The sequence below is a fragment of the Rhinoderma darwinii genome, chromosome 3 (assembly GCF_050947455.1).
Source record: "Rhinoderma darwinii isolate aRhiDar2 chromosome 3, aRhiDar2.hap1, whole genome shotgun sequence".
Lineage (NCBI taxonomy): Eukaryota > Metazoa > Chordata > Amphibia > Anura > Rhinodermatidae > Rhinoderma > Rhinoderma darwinii.
The window spans coordinates 327,048,230-327,067,864 of record NC_134689.1 but is presented as its reverse complement, the minus strand read 5'-3'; the positions used below and the strand labels follow the sequence as shown (position 1 = coordinate 327,067,864).

The 19,635-nt window shown below is 43.3% G+C and overlaps 1 protein-coding gene across 6 annotated transcripts in view; it reads left to right on the top strand.

Moving 5' to 3' along the window:
• Nucleotides 1-8,476: 8,476 nt before the first annotated feature.
• Nucleotides 8,477-19,635, top strand: part of RFESD (Rieske Fe-S domain containing) — a 44,481-nt gene continuing 33,322 nt past the window's right edge. For 2 of the 6 annotated variants that reach the window (XM_075858287.1, XM_075858286.1), the window contains exons 1-2: nucleotides 8,692-9,477; nucleotides 12,139-12,224. In XM_075858287.1, coding sequence (XP_075714402.1) covers nucleotides 9,371-9,477; nucleotides 12,139-12,224 — 193 coding nt within the window. In that variant the 5' untranslated portion in view covers nucleotides 8,692-9,370. The other 4 variants (XM_075858290.1, XM_075858289.1, XM_075858288.1 and 1 more) reach the window with 4 other exon arrangements.

Genomic DNA, 19,635 nt, shown 5'->3' with positions numbered 1-19,635 from the left:
TACCCTGACGTAAGGTCACCAGCTGACTCTCGGCAAAGGCAGTCCTGTCAGTCTCGACATAATTGAGTCCGAGAGCAGAAAAGAAAAGATCAACGGAGGAAAGTTCAGGGGCGTCAGGAGCCAAGGAGAAGGCCCATTTTTGGGGCCCTTCCTGGAGCCGGGACATAATTATACCCACCCGCTGGCTCTCAGAACCTGAGGAGTGGGGCTTTAAACGAAAATAGAGCCTACAACTCTCCCGAAAGGAGAGAAAAGTCTTCCGGTCCCCTGAGAACCGGTCAGGCAACTTGAGGTGGGGTTAAAGAGGTGAGGTGAGGGGCACTACCATGGTAGCATCAGGCTGGTTGACTCTCTGAGCCAGGGCCTGGACCTGTAGGGAGAGACCCTGCATTTGCTGAACCAGGGTCTCAAGGGGGTCCATACTTGCAACGGCCCGCCCTAGGCGACGGGGTACAACTGGGCGACGGTCCCTACACTCAATAAGTGCACGACAGACAACAGACAAGGAAACACAGAACAAAGGGAAACGGGGCAGTTGCCCACGGCAACACCGTGAGCAACAAGAGTAGTAAACGAGCCGAGTCAAACCAGGAGAGTACGAGGTGCCAAACGCAGAGCAGGAGAGTAGTGAACAAGCCGAGTCAAACCAGGAGTGTACGAGGTACCAAACGCAGAGCAGAAGAGTAGTCAGTAAGCCAGGGTCAATACGAAGCAGGGACAAGTAGTTCAAGAAGTTGCAGCAGGGCCAGGAAACCAACAGAGAAGAGTCACAAGCAAGGAGGAACAGGAAAGGCAGGTATAAATAGACAGAGGGCGGGATACTGAAGCTGTGCCTGGCAGATCATTAACAGATCAGTTTTTTTTAACTCCCCGCAGGATGCTGATGACTGGGTGAGAAGTCGGCGCACAGCTAGACGGAATTAAATGCGCCAGACAACACAGATGGCGTCTCCTATATGGCTCACTGACGATGTTGGACTATTCTGGATCACTGACCTTTCGTGACGGATCATAGGATATTGGATATGGTACTTCCTGACGGTGATTTGGACTGGGCCCGACAGAGTCTGGTCAGACCTACTGCCTGGACAGTACGAATCCTCGTAATTTTTGATATGTGAGGCGTCGTGCCTGAGGGGGCTGCCGTATAAACACTTGTTGGTGAAAGCTTGACGAGTTATTGTTTAGCGCGGGTATTACCCCTGTATACTTGAATGTCACGTTTTTGGGCATGCTCCGGCAATGTAATATGCATCTCCATGCATTGCCGGTATTGTTATATTATTTACAATATGTTATTCATGGTTCTCTGTTGGAATGTGCCTTGGAGGAGGGCAGTTAATAATTCACTATTGTACAAATGTAAACGCATATGGGTAGCAGTGTATAATTCTCAGGCGCTTGTGGGACGGGCGGGATTGTTGGTGTTTTTGAGGTATTATGGTTCTATCCTACATGGGATTGGTATATGCTATAAATGTCTTCTTTAACTGTAATGTCGTGGAATGTGAGGGGTATGGGCAACCCGCGGAAGAGAGTGGTTTTGTATGGATACATTCATAAAGTCAATCCTCACATATTGTGCCTCCAGGAGACTCACTTAACGCCTGCTAAAAGGACCACTGTTCTTAGGCCCTGGGTCCAGTGGGCTAGCCACTCATATCATAAATCGTACTCGAGGAGTGTGTCCATCTTGGTTCACAAGTCTGTGAGATGGGAAGCTATCCATACTAAAACTGATAGTGAGGGCAGATATGTATTTGTGTATGCTCTCATTTAAAATTTTCCTTATGTTTTATTGGGTATGTACATTCCCCCCCCAGCATTTCTACAAGTTTTACAGATGGCGGCCATCTTTGCTGCAACATATCCGACAGCTAAAGGGTTGGGCATGGGAGATTTTAATATGGTGATAAACTGCAGCCTGGATAGGTTTAGCGCCTCTTTGGATCGGGATCGTGTACCACCTGCGGTATCTGTACTGGGCTTATTGCTGGATGTGCTGGGGTAGACGGATCTCTACAGCTATAAATAGCCGACAACTAAAGTGTATTCCTGTCACTCTTTAGGCAGAAACTCTCTATCCCGCATAGATTATATGGTGGGTAACTCACTTATTGTGCCTTTGGTAGAATCTGTTTCCTACAAATCTAGAGTGGAGTCTGACCACTCCCCCATGGTGCTCAGCCTTCAACTCCCTGGCCCTCCCTTACCTAAGAGTTGGAAAATACACCCCTTTTGGCTGACACTGATCGGCCCTCAAGACAGGGTACCTGACCAACTAGAAATATTCAACTTAGCAAATGGTACGTTTGAAAAGTCGGGCATTGCATGGGATACTCTGAAGGCTTATCTTAGAGGGTGTCTTCGGTCCACTATCTCCTATTTAAAAAAGGATTCTACCAGAGTTGAGCTAGAGTTGGAAACGCAATGATTGGTCCTGGAGGGTAAATACATTGTTGATCCCACCGACACGAATAAAGATCTCTGGTTGCATGTGGGGAGGAAATATTTATTGCTGCTACAAGAAAAGGCAAATAGGAAGATATTTTTCGCACAGCAATCGTATTTTGAGCTGGGCAACCAGTCCAGTAAACTTCTGCCCCTTTTAATCCATCAGAACTCTTAAAGCCCGGCTATTCTCAAAATCCACAATACCTCTGGTGATTGCTTGACGGACTCAAAGGGCATAGCAGCAACTTTTGTGCAGTTCTACAAGGAGCTATATGCCTCTCAAGCAAACTATGACATGTCAGAGCTATTGACCTATATGGATGGTCTCCTGTTCCCAACATTGAGTGTAGAGGGCAGGGAAGCCTTGGAAGCTGAGGTGACGGAAGATGAGATAAGGGAAGCATTGCAAGCAATGTCAAAGGGGAAGGCATCGGGTCCTGAAGGGATCCCTATAGAGGTATATCACAAATACTTAGACCATCTCATCCCCTCACTTTGTGCAATGTTTTCCTATGCCCTTAGGACAGGTCGGTTACCAGATAGCATGTATTATGCCACTATTATTGTCCTGCTAAAACCCGACAAAGACCCACTGGAATGTAGTTCCTACCGCCCAATATCGTTGTTAAATAATGACTATAAAATACTCACTAAAATCTTGGCAATTCGGCTCAAAAAAGTTTTTTCCCAGGTTATTCATGATGACCAGTTCGGATTTATGCCTGGGAAGTCCACCTCTGACAATATTCGGAGGATACAGGTCCTCACCCAGGTTGGGGGCCCTGAAGGCTGACTGGGCTATAGCGTCATTGGATGCCGCGAAAGCCTTTGACTCCATAGAGTGGATATATCTGGTTGAGACTTTGACAAGGTTTGGGTTCGGCCCAATGTTCCTTAGGTGGATCAAGATTCTCTATAAGGCACCGAGGGCACAAATTCTTGTAAATAGTGAATTATCCCCATATTTCCGTCTGCAGAGAGGTACTAGACAGGGATGCCCCCTATCCCCGCTGCTCTTTGCCCTTGCAATTGAACCTTTAGCTATCCGTATACGACAACACCCTGAGATCAGAGGGATTTGTTTGGGGGGTAGGGAAGATAGAATTGGCCTATACGCCGATGACATGGTTCTATTTATGTCCCAGCCAAATGAGACCTTACCTCTAGCGATCACTACTCTGGAGATTTTTGGGGGGTTCTCTGGACTCCATATTAATTGGACTAAGTCCTTTTTTAAGCCTTTACAGGGGGTGGGATGGTCGGACTCCATACATGGCCTGCGGGTGGTCTCCTCCTTTAAATACCTAGGTATCATTATCAACCGGGACCATAGGAATGATTACAATGCTAATATATTACCGCTACTAGAATATGTTAAGGCTAAATTTAGGATCTGGGGCAACCTCCCCCTGGCTGTGACTGGCAGAATAAATGTAATTAAAATGGTCATTCTCCCCAAATGTCTTTATATACTTGAACACGCAGCTACACCAGTGTTTAAAACCTTTTTCAAGCAGATACATACCTTATTCCCAGCATTTATTTGGGGTTCTAACCGCTCTAAGCTTAGTTTAACTACTTTGCAGCGCCCGAAAAACCTGGGAGGTGCAGCTTTGCCAGACCTATTTCTTTATTATTTGGAGGGACAATTAAGATATTTGAAGGTATGGGTCGACAACATGCCCTTGCCAAATAGGGAACATCATTTGGCATTTCATATGCAATCGAGCACTCTATGGCCAGTATTGTCGGCAATTAAAAATGTGTTGCCCATTCATAGGGTAGCATCCCAGGTATGGCTGGCTGCGAAAAGTATTTATGGGTACTCCGATATACCAGCTGATATGCCATTATGGTTCAACCCTCTACTCACACATATGTCAGATGCTTTGGACCCCGCATTCTGGATTCAAAGCGGGGTATGTACTCTTATGGATATGTACGAGGACAACGCTCTTAAATCATTTACACAAATGCAGTCTGACTTTGCAATACCTAGGAGTGCCTTTTATAGATACCTACAGTTACGCCATGCTCTACGAGCCCAGTATCCCTCCCCTGACACGACGTTCTCACAATTTCCGCTGATAGGCATTTTTAAATCCCAGGGCCACAGAGGTTTGATATCTGCCATAAACACATCTCTTATATTGGCCAAATTAGCTAGCACACCCCTTCAGGTAAAAGACAAATGGACTGCACAAATTCCGTACCTAACGGAGGGGGATTGGGAGGAGGTCCTGTCCTCTCCGATATTTGTGTCTCCAGCTGCTAATAATAGGATGATACAGTTATCCATAGTACATCAAAGCTACCTTACTCCAATTAGATTACATAAAATGGGTCAATACCCGAGTACGCCATGCCACAGGTGCCGGTACCCGAGGTCAGATGTTTGGCACATGATCTGGGAGTGTCCATTTGTTTCCTCTTTCTGGGTTGAAGTGGTAGGGGTGGCTGCTGGCCTTCTGCATATACCTGTTCCGGTTAGTCCACAACTCTGTTTGTTTGGTATTTTACAGGATGAACATTGGCCCCATTACTTGCAAATATTCCTCAGAGAGATACTGTTTATGGCAAGGAAAACTATAGCTTTACGCTGGATGGACCCACGTCCTCCTACAGTGTCTAAATGGAAATCACTCGTGAATTCTATTATTCCGTTCGAGCAGATACTATACAAGAAAAGGGGATGCCCTGATAAATTACATAAAATTTGAGAAGCGTGGTGTACCTCTGCGGTGACTCAATATACCCCACACCAGTATAATGACCTCCGTCGGTCATTGACACACAATTGACGCTACACGATTGGTTGATAGTATTTATGTGATATGTGACTGTTTACATGTATGCATTTCCCCTGCTTTGGACACACTGATGTGTGCTGTCTCACACTTTTGTATGCCCTTTTTTTTTCTGTAATATGTGAGTAGTATGATTGCATTTGTACTTCAATTCTTCAATAAAACGAGTTTAAAAAAAAAAAACAATGTATAGAGTGTATTTCTGATTAATTTTATGTTATCGTCATTGAAAAAAACTGTGCTTTTCTTTCAAAAATAAGGAAATTTCTAAGTGACCCTAAACTTTTGAATGGTAGTGTAATATATAGTAAGTGTTAATTAGAAAATATTTTGTGTGGTATAACTATCTGTTTTTTATTTATATTTTCAGAATTTTATGTCAATTTTTCTGTTGAGGATGCTTGTAGTAACATCATTCGTTCCCATGAAATTGAATATTCTTGTGAAATTTGATATCCCTTCAGCACATCGGACATTGTGATGAATATATTTTTTGATGTTGTGGAATAAAATTATTTCTTGTATACAGATGTGGATTTGGATGTATGGAGTACAGAGTGTTTGAATATACGAGCTTGATAGGTCTCCTTTTTTGGAGGGGATGAGACATTGTTATTGTTATTGTTAGTTTAGCTGCAGGCATTTTTAACTATTCTTATATATTCTCAACATATTCTGCAAGAAATCCAAGGATCACTAGTTCAAGTAGTCTAGGGGGACTTTTAAAAAAATCGCAGCTATTCCGCCGCAAAAGTCGCAACACTTGACTATTTGTCGTGGGTTTTACATCCCCATTAAATTCAATGGGGAAACCCTGCAACAGAAGCAACGAAAATGCAGCATAAATTGACATGCTGTGGATTTAACCCCATAGTGACCACCAATACGCCTTTTCACGGCGGTCACTACGGGGCCTTATGCTAGGCCGCCGCCTTTCACGGCGACCCAGTCTAAGTGCTGCACAAGTGTCCCGTGCAGGCTGGAGCCGGGACCCGGCTGTCTGATGACACCCAGGATCCTGCTCCAACGGTAGCGATCGAAGTTTACTCCCTCTACCACCCATCGGCGGCTCGTAAATGCAATCGCGGGCCTCCGACGGGGTGTCATGGCTGATAAAAGCCCCAGGTCTGCCCTGGGCATATGCCTATTAGGACGCGCCAGAGGTACAGCCTAATAGATTGCTTGTCAGAATTACACTGACCGGAAATAATGCTCTAGTATACTAAGTATACCAAAGCATTATAGCAGCGATCTAAACATTGCACAGTGAAGTCCCCTACTGGGACTAATAAAAGAAGTAATAAATGTGAAATAAAAATTATTAATAAATTATTAATAAAAATGACAGTAAAAATTTTTATAAACTATTTTTTTCTATAAAAGTGGTTTTATTTAGTAAGTGTAAAAAATAAATAAAAGTACACATATATGGTATTGTAATGACCCAAACAATACATTTAATATGTAATTTAAACTGCAAGTGAATACCGTAAAAAAAAAAACGCAAACAACAATGTCAAAATTACTATTTTTTTCCATTGCCCCAAAATAAGTCATAATAAAAGTTAATCAATAAGTCCCATGTACCCCAAAATAGTATTAGTCAAAACTACATCTTGTCCCGCAAAAAACATGCCCCCACATCACTACATTGAAGGAAAAATTAAAAAATGGCGGCTCTTGGAATGCGACGATGCAAAAACAAATAATTTTAGTTCAAAGGTGTTTTTATTGTGCAAAAGTCGTAAAACATAAAAAAACTCTACATATGAGGTCTCGTCGTAATCGTACCGACCCATAGAATAAAGGTTATGTGTTATTTACGCACAGTGAATGGCGTGAATTTAAAACGCATATAAGAATGGCGGAATTTCAGGGTTTTTTTCTATCCCCCCCCCCAAAAAAAGTTAATAAAAGATAATTAATAAATGATATGTACACCAATATGCTTCTATTAAAAAGTACAACTAATCCCGCAAAAAAACAAGTCCTCATACAGCTATGTCGACTGAAAAATAAAAAAGTTATAGCTCTTTGAATACAACTATGGAAAAATGAAAAAAAATAAATTGCTTGGTCATTGGTGCCTAAATTAGGCTGGTCACTAAGGGGTTAAAATCTGCACCACAGGTAAATTTCTGAACGTTTTCGCTGCTGTATTAGTTTAGGACAGGGGTGGGGAACCTTTTTTCTGCTGAGGGTCATTTGGTTATTTATAACATCATTCGCGGGCCATACAAAATGATCAACTTAAAAATTAGCCTGCTATGTATGGTCAAACATTGACTCGCCCCTACTGTGATGTCTGGAACTGCTTCTCTTTGGTGAGGCGTGTGATGTTAGCCGGTATTGATGATGTTGCTACTCGCAACTGGTTTTCCAGGTTTTAATCGGTCAGTCTGGAGCGCGGTCTACTCTTTGCGGCGGCGTTCTTAGGCTGGATTCACACGAGCATGTTCGGTCCATAATGGACGGAACGTATTTCGGCTGCAAGTCCCGGACCGAACACAATGCAGGGAGCCGGGCTCCTAGCATCATAGTTATGTACGACGCTCGGAGCCCCTGCCTCTCCGTGGAACTACTGCCCCGTACTGAAAACATGATACAGTACGGGACAGTTGTCCTGCAGCGAGGCAGGGACTCCTAGCATCGTACATAACTATGATGCTAGGAGCCCGGCTCCCTGCAGTGTGTTCGGTCCGGGACTTGCGGCCGAAATACGTTCCGTCCATTACGGACCGAACATGCTCGTGTGAATCCAGCCTAAGTAGGCCCAAGGCAAATGCATTTGGGACACGTCCGAACTTTACATGAGGCCTCAGCAAAATTTCTACATTTTAGGAGCAGGAGGAGGGCGGACAGAGCAAAGTAGCGTCATTCTCTACTAGTAAATGAGGCTCACTACGGAGTCAGGTTGGTGCGTGCTGGCCCGGGAGTGGACCAGTGCAGTCACCTAGCCTGAGTCACCTGACCTCACCTCATTAATTTAGCACAGGTCCTATGTCTACATCACAGCCAAAGTTCTACATTTAGGCCTCAGCTACATTTCTACATTTTAGAGGAGGAGGAGGAGGCAGATGGAGCCAAGTATTGTCATTCACAACTAGTGAATGAGGATGTGGCGGTCTGAGTGAGGTCAGTGCATGTCGGCCCGGGAGTGGACCAGTCCAGTCACCTGACCTTACATCAGTTGAGGTGACCGGACCACTCCCGGGCCGGCATACACCGACCTCACTCAGACCGCCGCGGCCATACTTGGCTCCACGGTGCCAGCCCGGGAGTGGTCGAGTCCGGTCACCTGACCTCAATCACCTGACCTGACGTGAGGTCAGGTTACCGGACTTGTCCACTCTCAGGCCGGCATGCTCTGACCTCACTCAGACCACCGCCGCCATACTTGGCACCGTCCTGCTCCTATATGTGAGTAGGGCAGACGGAGCCAAGCAGCGAACGATGCAGCGGCAGCGCGGTCTGAATGAGTCAAAGATTAAATGATCTCGTGAACCAGACGTTCAGGTTTAGGGGGTCTGGTCTGGGTTCTGTATTTATGTAAGGGGTCTGGTTTGCAGTCTGTATTTATTTAGCGGGACCCAGTATTTGGTGGGTCTAGATTAGTTTGGTGGTACTGTTCTGTGGTTTGTACTTATTTAGAGGGTCTAGAGTCTGTATTAGTTTATAAGGGCCTGTGGCTGGCATTACTATGCGGCCAGCATGGTTTGCACTGTCATGGGGTCACTGACTACGGCTACCAGTGTTATGGGGTGCGCCTGTAAAACCTTGGCGGTATGAAAGTGGGGCGGTAATGTCATGACTGAAACGCGTATTTATAATGCGTGGACACCAGGAAGAATGTGATGTCTGTAGCTATGGTAACGAACGTGATGCTTAGGAAATGTCGTCCTAGCAACCAAACCAAGTAATAGACTGGAGGATTTCAAGCCGAATCCGTGTTACCATAACAACTGGAACAGGACCCTGAACTGCGTCATTGATTCGCCCCGCCCCCTCAGGACTTCCCTGTCGTAAGGCCGAATCCCCGGCTTGTAGTTGTACGTCCTGCCGGCCGTGTGCTGTCATTGGCAGCTGCGTAGAGCTGTGTGCCGCCGAGCATGGAGAGGTTCTCGGAGGAGCTGGTGAGCGCTCTGAAGGAGGTGGTCAGCCACAGTAACTGGCAGTGTGTCGGGGACAAGGAGAGGTTTAAATCCCCCTGTACTAAGTAAGGTATTGTGGAAGTACTGTAGTAATATGTGACTGCTGCAACACATGCGGCTCCACCAGTTCTCACCACATCCGGCTGTAAATCGGTGTATTCCTTGTGCTGTATGATAAACGTTATAGCTGGTGGCAGTATGGCTATGTGCCCACTATAGATGGTATTATAATCTAAAATCCTAAATGGGCATCAGCTGGTAAAATGCATGGCAGGGTGCCATACAGGGTGATTTTCCAAGCAGCATGATAATGGTAACCTAATGCCGGTGCAGTTTATGGTGGCATCCCAGGCAAGCTGCAGATTGGCTAAGGAGTCATGGCGGCTGCCAGGTGATCCCTCTTGGACAATGAATGGAGCTCCTTTTTGGTCCCTACTAGACGCAGTAATTCACCGTGAGCCAGACTGGTTTTAGGTTTTCAGTAGAGCGTGTGTAATCCTTCACATTGCTGCGATTACAGCCTCATGGACATGGCCGTATTGCTGCGCTGTATTCAGGCACCCATAGGACTGGCTTAATATACCTCCGTTTGCCCGTGATTTTCAAATGTAGACTTGTCCGATTCCGCATTAATTTGCCAGAAAATAAATCGGATGCTGTATGGATGGAGGTACCGCCGCGTTTTGCCATAATTCAGTGGCAATAAGACGCGATTTGACCGCACCTTGTTAATATTAAGTCTTTAGGTCCGGTCTTTAGCTTTTATAGTTGCTTTCATGCCATTGATTGGTAAAATGTAGATTTTTTTTTGATTTTTTTTTTTGCTAGGTCTGAACAAAAGCCTTTTTGTAGACTGTATGTGACTGTCGCTTGACAAGTACGTTGATAAGAAAGGCATGAATTTGAAAAATAAAATGGTTGTGCGTTGAAACTATCCTTCAACCTAAGGCTTTGTTCACACTAGGGATGTCACGATACCAGAATTTGGACTTTGATACCGATACTCCGTGCAGTATTGCGATACTCAATACCAAAATCGATACTTTGCCAACTATAATTTAAAAAAAAAGTTCTTCCGTTTTCTAATGTGGGGCACGAGGTGGTATGAATTTTGAACCTCCATGTGCCTGACATTAATAGTAGTTAACCCCATCATGTTCCTCAGTCATAATGGACAACATTGGGTTAATGTGTGAGGTACATGATGGGGTTAAATACTATTAATGGGAGGCACATGGAGGTTCAAAATTCATAATACCTCGTGCCTCACATTAATAAATGAAAAAGATTTTATTTTATAACCGCGTAAACATCATAAATGACGCTATAAATTTGTTCTTATGGTTGTGACGATACCGAGTGTGTATATTTTATGTATTGAGACTTATTGAAATGTGTGTATTTTTTTATTTAACATTACTTTATTTTTTTTCACTTTTATTTTTAAACCGTAATGTACTGGCATATCTATATACTTATAAGTACACAGGCAGTTGTTAGGACATACCTCAGTATGCCCTAACAGGAAATATGGTCAGACAGCCCTGGGGTCCTTCAGTGGACCCTGGGCTGTCTGCCCATATATGGTATGTCCCTCGATCGTGTCACAGGGATTCCCTGTACGATCCAAAGGGCATCCCCCTTCTTATTTTCCCCTTGAATGCTGAGGTCAGATTTGATGGCAGCATTCCGGGGAATAGCTGCGGAGATGAGAAGTTTCTCTGATCTCTGCCGTTAGAGCGGGGCTGTGGCCGTCTAATACAGCCATTGCCCCGCTCCTGACAATAAGTGCGCGCGATCAGCATGAGGTGATGCGGCCGGCGCTGCACTAATGAGCGGCGGCGCCAGCACTGAAGACAAAGAACATTGCGTTTTTTTGCAGTGTGCACGCCATGTTCTGTCTTCAGTGTCGGCGCTCGTTAGTGCAGCGCTGGCGGCATCACCTCATGCTGACGGCACGTGCGCACATGTCAGGGCTCAGGAGCAGGGCAATAGCTGTATCACACAGCGCAGCCCCACTCTCACCACATTCATGTATTACTATACTAAGCTGTGTGGCCGCACAGCTTTGTATCGGAATACATGAATTAACGTTATTGAACCGTTTGAGGGTGCACGGTATCGAAACCGTATAGAAATTTCGATGCATCGCGCAACCCTAGTTCACACGGCGGAATATTCATGCTGATACCAGTGCCTTTTCCACATCGGAATCAGCGTGAAAAACGCTTGTAACCAACCTCCCATTGTCTTTAATGGAAAACGGCCCCATTGTTCACACAGGGGGGAACTTTCAGAGGTCAGAACTGCAAATTGCATTGCACAGCCTATCCTGAATGGGACAGAAACGTGGTAGTTTTTACTGCAACACTGTGAAAAATCCGCTCTGAACATTGCCATGGGGGATGTTTGCATTCGTTTTTTGCTTCAATTGCTGCAAAACTGCACCATTTTTGCCGCAATTGCAGCCGAAACTGAGACCAAAGAAGACTTGTGTCACTCATACCCTAAGTTTATTTGTCAACCCAGCATTACCTGGTCTTGAAACAACTGCTGTATTCCAAATCGGTGTGAATCGGAAGTAATGCTTATCCACTTACTGACAACGAGCACCCCAGTCATAGATGCCTTCTGCCATTTGACCAGATTATTATTAAAGTTTACCTTTTATAGTAGATCTATACTATAATACTTCCAATAATATTTGCTTGCTTTTTTTTTTTCAGATTATATTCCGAGGATGGAGAACATTTGGTCTTAATTCACACAAGTGGCAAATTTCATGCCATGGATTCAGCATGTCCCCATGAAGGTATCCTATAATATTTTAAAGGGGATGTCCACTACTGGACAACTGATGACCTATCCACCGGATAGGTAATCCGTACATGATTTGTGGTTGGTCCGACACCTGGACCTCGCACCGTTAAGGCGCTCCTGCTGCCTCCGAGCACCGGACGTACATGCCGAAAGCAGTTGGCTCCAACCACTGAAAAGCGGCCGAGCTGCAGTACTGCAGCCCTACTCCTATTCAAGTGATTCAATGCAGCACGGCTGCTACAGAGCCAACTGCTTCCGGCTACATACATTGCATAATGGGCCATAACATTCGGTGCCCGGACGCCGCTGGAGTGGCTTAACGGTGCAGGGTCCGGATGTCGTACCTGCACCGATGATATACTGATGACCTATCTGGTGGATAGGTCATCAGTTGTCCGCTAGTGGACAACCCCTTTAATATCTGGTACTCAAAAATATTGGGGCAGATTTACTACTGCGTCTGCAATGTGCCAAATTTCTCAAGTTAGACTAATTTGACAGATCTTTGCCTTTCTAGAAACTTTCAAAAAGGGCCTAGAAAAGGGGGTGTGGCTGATTAGGGAAGGGGGGTGGCTTAAAATAAGCTAACTGAAAACTAAACCAACCAAGAGTAGCTATAATAAGTGTCTAACATGTCATACCACTGATGAATTTGGGGCATCTAACGACTGCCTGGTCTAAGTTTCTGCTGTCTAAATGTTAGACCGCTTAGTAAATCTGCCCCGTTGATTTTGCCTTCTATGATAATCTCATACATCATAATTTAAAGGAGAATTATTAGAAGTGATATATAGCGTGTACTGCTCGAGCCCTAAGTTATAATGGAATTTTCTGTGTGGATCTAAATCCCCATCAAAATTGATGTCCAAACATACACACACCTACACCTCCCACTGTTCAAGGCTGAAAGAATGTCAGCATTGATATAGATGGTCAGTTGGATCTTCACAATGTCTCTATGACAAGGATGAACAAGGCAAAAGCACAGACTGGAATTGTCATGGGGAGATATGGGTAGAGGATGCAGGCTTAATTCACACTTACCAAAAAGTTATCCCCATATGCTATAATGAGACAAGATCAAACGTATCTTAGAAAAAATACAAAATGACTTTATTAAAGACAGACAGCACAGTTGATCAAGACACTTTAAAAATTACCACCCATAAAAACAATGTACAACAGTACACAGAAAATAGACAGTGTTGAATATGAGGCAGGGCAAACAATGGTAGTATAACAATATCAACGACTATAAAGTAGGTATACTGATAATAATCACCATAACAAGGGCCTATAGAATGGCCACAAAAAATGTAAAGTCACAGTCATAGAGAATAAACACATTGGGACCTCAAGATACGCATACCAAAAGACCCCCCATGCGCCATTCCACTGCCACAACACTGTCAGAACACCCCAACGCGCATTTCGCACCTGGCTTCGTCAGGGGGTGCTGAAAGAGTGTGATCAGAGGGTTTAAATAAGGGGTACACAGCTGAACGGTGTACCTCACTTACTTGTCCATAGGATGTTCAGCTGGCGCCTGCACGAGGAGAGGCGGCACCTCAATCACGCAGCACACGGCGTCCGGAAGTGAGCAGTGCGCAGCTGCACAGAGCCCAAGTCCATGTTGCGCCGTGAACTACGTGATGAACGGCCCCGCGCATGCGCACAACAACCACAGACCACCGCATCCATCTTGGAATAGGGCAAGGCAGCCGCAATTGCCCATGTCCAAAAATAGACAGCGGTATGTATACAGGAGCGCCATTAACAGTTAGAAAATATATATACATATTAACTACATTACAGAATAGCAAAAACATTGTAGATGAGAGCATATTCAGACCTCTTAAAATGTATGGATATATCATAAGTCAAACATTGGTTCCGATAGATCGAATACAGGCAACAGCATATCGTGCAATAATATAGATGAACAAAGTGTACAGAGGGGGACCCAATGCATGCCTAGGAGCCCACTGTGCACACCAGTCAAAGATATTTAGGGTGAAATATCACCATATATATATATATACGACCAAATATCATACCTGATTAGTTAGATGGATGAAAATATATAAATAAAAGAAAAAGGTGTAAAATTGTATGTAAATTATAATGTGAAATAAGTGGTTTAAATACATACATGAAAAGCTAGTAGATGTATGAAGAAATGCACATTTAGAATAAATGTGTATAAAGACAAAATGATCCTATATATTACAAATAATAAACGTGCATAAATACGAATGTGTATATATGGCCATGTGCATGCACACATAGCCAAAAATAAAATAATAATAAATGCATATATATGAACGGACCAGAAAGGTCACAAAAAAAGTGAAAGTGTGAAAGAAATAAATAATATATGATAATAAGAGTGCGATTAAAGCACAATGGTGTAGCTTGAAAGCAATAAAAATAATAAAGAAAAAGTGAAAAAGACATATGAATAGAAAAAAGCATATGATGATCAAAAGCGTGTTGGAACAAGACATCCATCAATGTTGTAATGCATCCAGGAAATTCCAGGATATAGAAACAATCCACTCCAAGGAAAGCTGTACCAGACCATAAACAAAGATATCGCTATTATAAACTAATGCAAACATCGCATAGCCACAGAATCAAAACAAGAAAGGTTAAAGAACCAAACATTATATTGCAAATGTAACCTAATAATGTAGACAACGAAACCACATTTGTCTCAAAAACATATAAGATGACTTCCGTAATGTGCCTTCGATGCAGCCATGCACCTCAATATAGCCATGCGCCTCCAATATAACCGATACAGTCCACTCTGAAAAGACAAGCAAGCGGAAGTTAAATAATAAATCCTCCCTACACACAAAAGGATAAAACATAACAGAGGTTGGCACCTACTAGAGATTTATAAAAATGGAGCGAAACTAATAATTTCATTAAAGAGGCTCTGTCACCAGATTTTGCAACCCCTATCTGCTATTGCAGCAGATCGGCGCTGCAATGTAGATTACAGTAACGTTTTTATTTTTAAAAAACGAGCATTTTTGGCCAAGTTATGACCATTTTTGTAGTTATGCAAATGAGGCTTGCAAAAGTCCAAGTGGGTGTGTTTAAAAGTAAAAGTCCAACTGGGCGTGTATTATGTGCGTACATCGGGGCGTTTTTAATACTTTTACTAGCTGGGCGTTCTGATAAGTATCATCCACTTCTCTTCAGAACGCCCAGCTTCTGCCAGATCACGCTGTGACGTCACTCACAGGTCCTGCATCGTGTCAGACGAGCGAGGACACATCGACACCAGAGGCTACAGTTGATTCTGCAGCAGCATCAGCGTTTGCAGGTAAGTAGCTACATCGACAGAGCGCCCAGCTAGTAAAAGTATTAAAAACGCCCCGATGTACGCACATAATACACGCCCACTTGGACTTTTACTTTTAAACACACCCACTTGGACTTTTGCAAGCCTCATTTGCATAACTACAAAAATGGTCATAACTTGGCCAAAAATTCTCGTTTTTTTAAAAATAAAAACGTTACTGTAATCTACATTGCAGCGCCGATCTGCTGCAATAGCAGATAGGGGTTTCAAAATCTGGTGACAGAGCCTCTTTAAGCCCCTTAGGAAAAACGGTTTGTAGTTTCACTATCCATTTACATTCACGTTGGGCAAGGATTCTCTGAATATTACCCCCTCTATTTCCTAGGGAGATCTTATCAATTCCCCTAAAGGTGAGAAGTCTCCAATTACCTTGGTGATGATCACGAAAATGACGAGGTATCGGTTTTAGTTTGCTTAGCTTTTCATAGCACCCTTTATGTCCCTTACATGTTCAAGGATCCTCACACGGAGTTCTCTAGAAGTGAGACCCACATATATCAGTCGACATGGACAAATGGCATAATAAACCACAGCAGTTGAACGACAAGTGATGTTGTGACAGATCTTATATTGTCTTGACCCAGAAGAGTCACTAAAATCTAGAGATCTAGTCATGAGGGAACATGCCCCACAGTCACCACAGGGGTATGCACCCCACTTCGGTCCCTTGGAATTGAATATAAATCCTGAGGTAGGAGCTACATAATGACTCTTGACTAATATATCCCTTAGATTACGTGATCTACGTGAAGTCATAAGGGGATAATCTGATAGCACTACACTCAAATCCATATCAGTATGGAGAATTGGCCAGAACCTCTCAAAAATCGATTTAATTTCTCTCCATTGAGCATGATATCCAGTGATGAACCTTACCTCTTCATTACTGTTCTTTTTCTTGAATTTAGGTATAAGTAGGTCACTTTGTTGCGTATTTTTAGCTCTCTTGTATCCTTGCTCAATATCCATAGATTTGTAACCTCTAGCACGAAACCTGTTTGAGAGGTCAACGGCCTGATTCTCAAAGGCTGATTCTGTAGAATATATGCGGCGTGCTCTTAAAAATTGTCCCGTTGGAACTGCTCTCAATGTCTGTGGGGGATGAGATGATTTGGCATAAAGGAAAGAATTGACTGATGTACTGTTCCTGAAAATGTCAGTGACAATTGATCCATCTATGTCACTAGTGAGTCTGATGTCAAGAAACTCAACATCAGTGCGACTCATTTTGGAAGTCAAACGGATGTTAAGCTGGTTGACATTCAGATCCACAAGAAGCTTGTCAAGTTTCTCTCTTTCACCATTCCAGAGAAATAGTATGTCATCGATGAAGCGCATCCATATCAGGACGCCTCCATCATCAGCATCAGGCAACTGAAGATTCTGCTCCCACCGGCCAAGAAAGAGGTTGGCATATGAGGGCGCACAAGTGGCCCCCATTGCCACCCCCCTCTTTTGCAGAAAATATCGATCCTTGAAAAGGAACAGATTGTGATGTAAAACAAAATCCAATAGTACAATCAGCAGATCGATAAGATCGGATTCCAAGTTGGTCCCATTTAGATAAAACCTAGCAGCTTCAATACCATGTTTATGTTCAATTGAGGTATAAAGTGACTCCACGTCACATGTCACAAAGAAGTCATCATGACCCATGTAAACCCCCTCTAAGCTATTCAAAACATCCGTGGAATCACGAATGTACGATGGTAATTCACAAACAAGGGGTTTAAGATAATGGTCAATGAAGCGACAAACAGTTTCACATAGACTTCCATTGCCCGAAACTATCGGTCTTCCCGGAGGGTCCACTAGATTTTTGTGGACCTTGGGGAGCAGATACAGGGTTGCTAAAATGGGTTTATCAACAATGAGACCATCAATTGTGGTTTTAGGTATAATATTGGATTCAAAAGCCTTCAATAGAATTTGATCTAATTGAGTTTTAAAACTACCTAGAGGGCATCCATCCAATTTTTGATAACATGACACATCATTGAGCTGTCTAAAGGCTTCTCTCTCGTATTTTTCAACAGGCCACAATACCACATTTCCACCTTTGTCAGCTGGCTTGATAACCACTGATTTCATTCTTTTCAGTTGTTCCAGGGCCTCCCGTTGTGCCCTATTCAAATTATCATGTGTACTATGTGAAGATAATTTACTCAATTCATTGGTAACCAATCTCACAAAGGTGTCAACTGCAGGACACATGGACAAAGGAGGAAATGTGGTAGAGCGCCCCCTTACTCCCACCGGGAATTTAGGTTCAACAATTGGTTCTTGTTCTTTTAAAAGCCCATCAAGAGCCCTGAGGGTCTGTTGTTCATCTTTTCCTATGAAAAGTTGCACATCATATCTAGAGAAGTGCTTTTTAAAAAGCAGTTTCCTAGCAAAAAGGTGTACATCCTTGACAGCCTCAAAGAAATCAAAGTTAGATACTCGATAGACGGTCAAACCCATTCCCAACACTTCCAACTGTGCCTGCGTTAATATCTCATTGGACAAATTAATTACCTTTAGTTGATCTTTGCCTGTCTGTTCCTGAGGTTCATCCCTCCATCTAAAGGCTTGTTTCTTTTGCTTTTGCCCATTAGATGTCCTGTGTCTTGCTCCCATCTTGGGCGTTTGCCTAAAAAACGACCAGTTGATGGTCCTTCATTAGAGGATGACGATGTATAGCCTGATCGTGATCTTGATCTTGACCTCATAGATTGTTGCCAGTTCCACCTAAAGACACGATCATTTTGGTAATCGGAGAGATCACGCTGAAATTTCTTCATTTTAAATTGTTGGATCTCTTTTTCCCATTTAAGAAATTCACTATCTAATTCCTTTTCGAAGGTGAACATCTCATCTGCCGTCATCTTCGCCTTCAGATCTTGCTGTAGTGGTTCAATTTCACTCTCAAGTACTTCAAGGGTCTGTTTATCACATCCTATCAGTAGCTCTAACATCGTTCTGGAGCAGACTTTACATGCATCTTCCCACCTCTGTCTGAATAGGTCGTCATCAACTGGAAATGAAGGTGTAATTTTAACTCTCAATCCCCTAGGGATGATATCCTTACTGAGGTAATGCTCCAGAGAAGCCTTGTTCCACCATGTTCTGGTCCGCTTTTCCAATAAGAATTTTATACGTAACTGAATATCTCTATTCAAAGGTACATAGGTGCCAACCTCTGAATGTATATCACTTTTAAAAACATCTGACAACTGAGTGACCCAATTTTGGTCACGACCACGATAATCCATACCAGGACCTGTATTCACCAAGAAGACCATAATTAAGCCAAAAAAGAATACCTATAAATTCAAGGTCATATATCAATGAATAAAGTTGCATATATGGGACCCCATGCATAGAAACACCAAAAAGTTATCCCCATATGCTATAATGAGACAAGATCAAACGTATCTTAGAAAAAATACAAAATGACTTTATTAAAGACAGACAGCACAGTTGATAAAGACACTTTAAAAATTACCACCCATAAAAACAATGTACAACAGTACACAGAAAATAGACCGTGTTGAATATGAGGCAGGGCAACCAATGGTAGTATAACAATATCATCGACTATAAAGTATGTATACTGATAATAATCACCATAACAAGGGCCTATAGAATGGTCACAAAAAATGTAAAGTCACAGTCATAGAGAATAAACACATTGAGACCTCAAGATACGCATACCAAAAGACCCACCATGCGCCATTCCACTGCCACAACACTGTCAGAACACCCCAACGCGCGTTTCGCACCTGGCTTCGTCAGGGGGTGCTGAAAGAGTGTGATCAGAGGGTTTAAATAAGGGGTACACAGCTGAACGGTGTACCTCACTTGTCCATAGGATGTTCAGCTGGCGCCTGCACGAGGAGAGGCGGCACCTCAATCACACCTCCCACTGTTCAAGGCTGAAAGACTGTCAGCATTGATATAGATGGTCAGTTGGATCTTCACAATGTCTCTATGACAAGGATGAACAAGGCAAAAGCACAGACTGGAATTGTCATGGGGCGATATG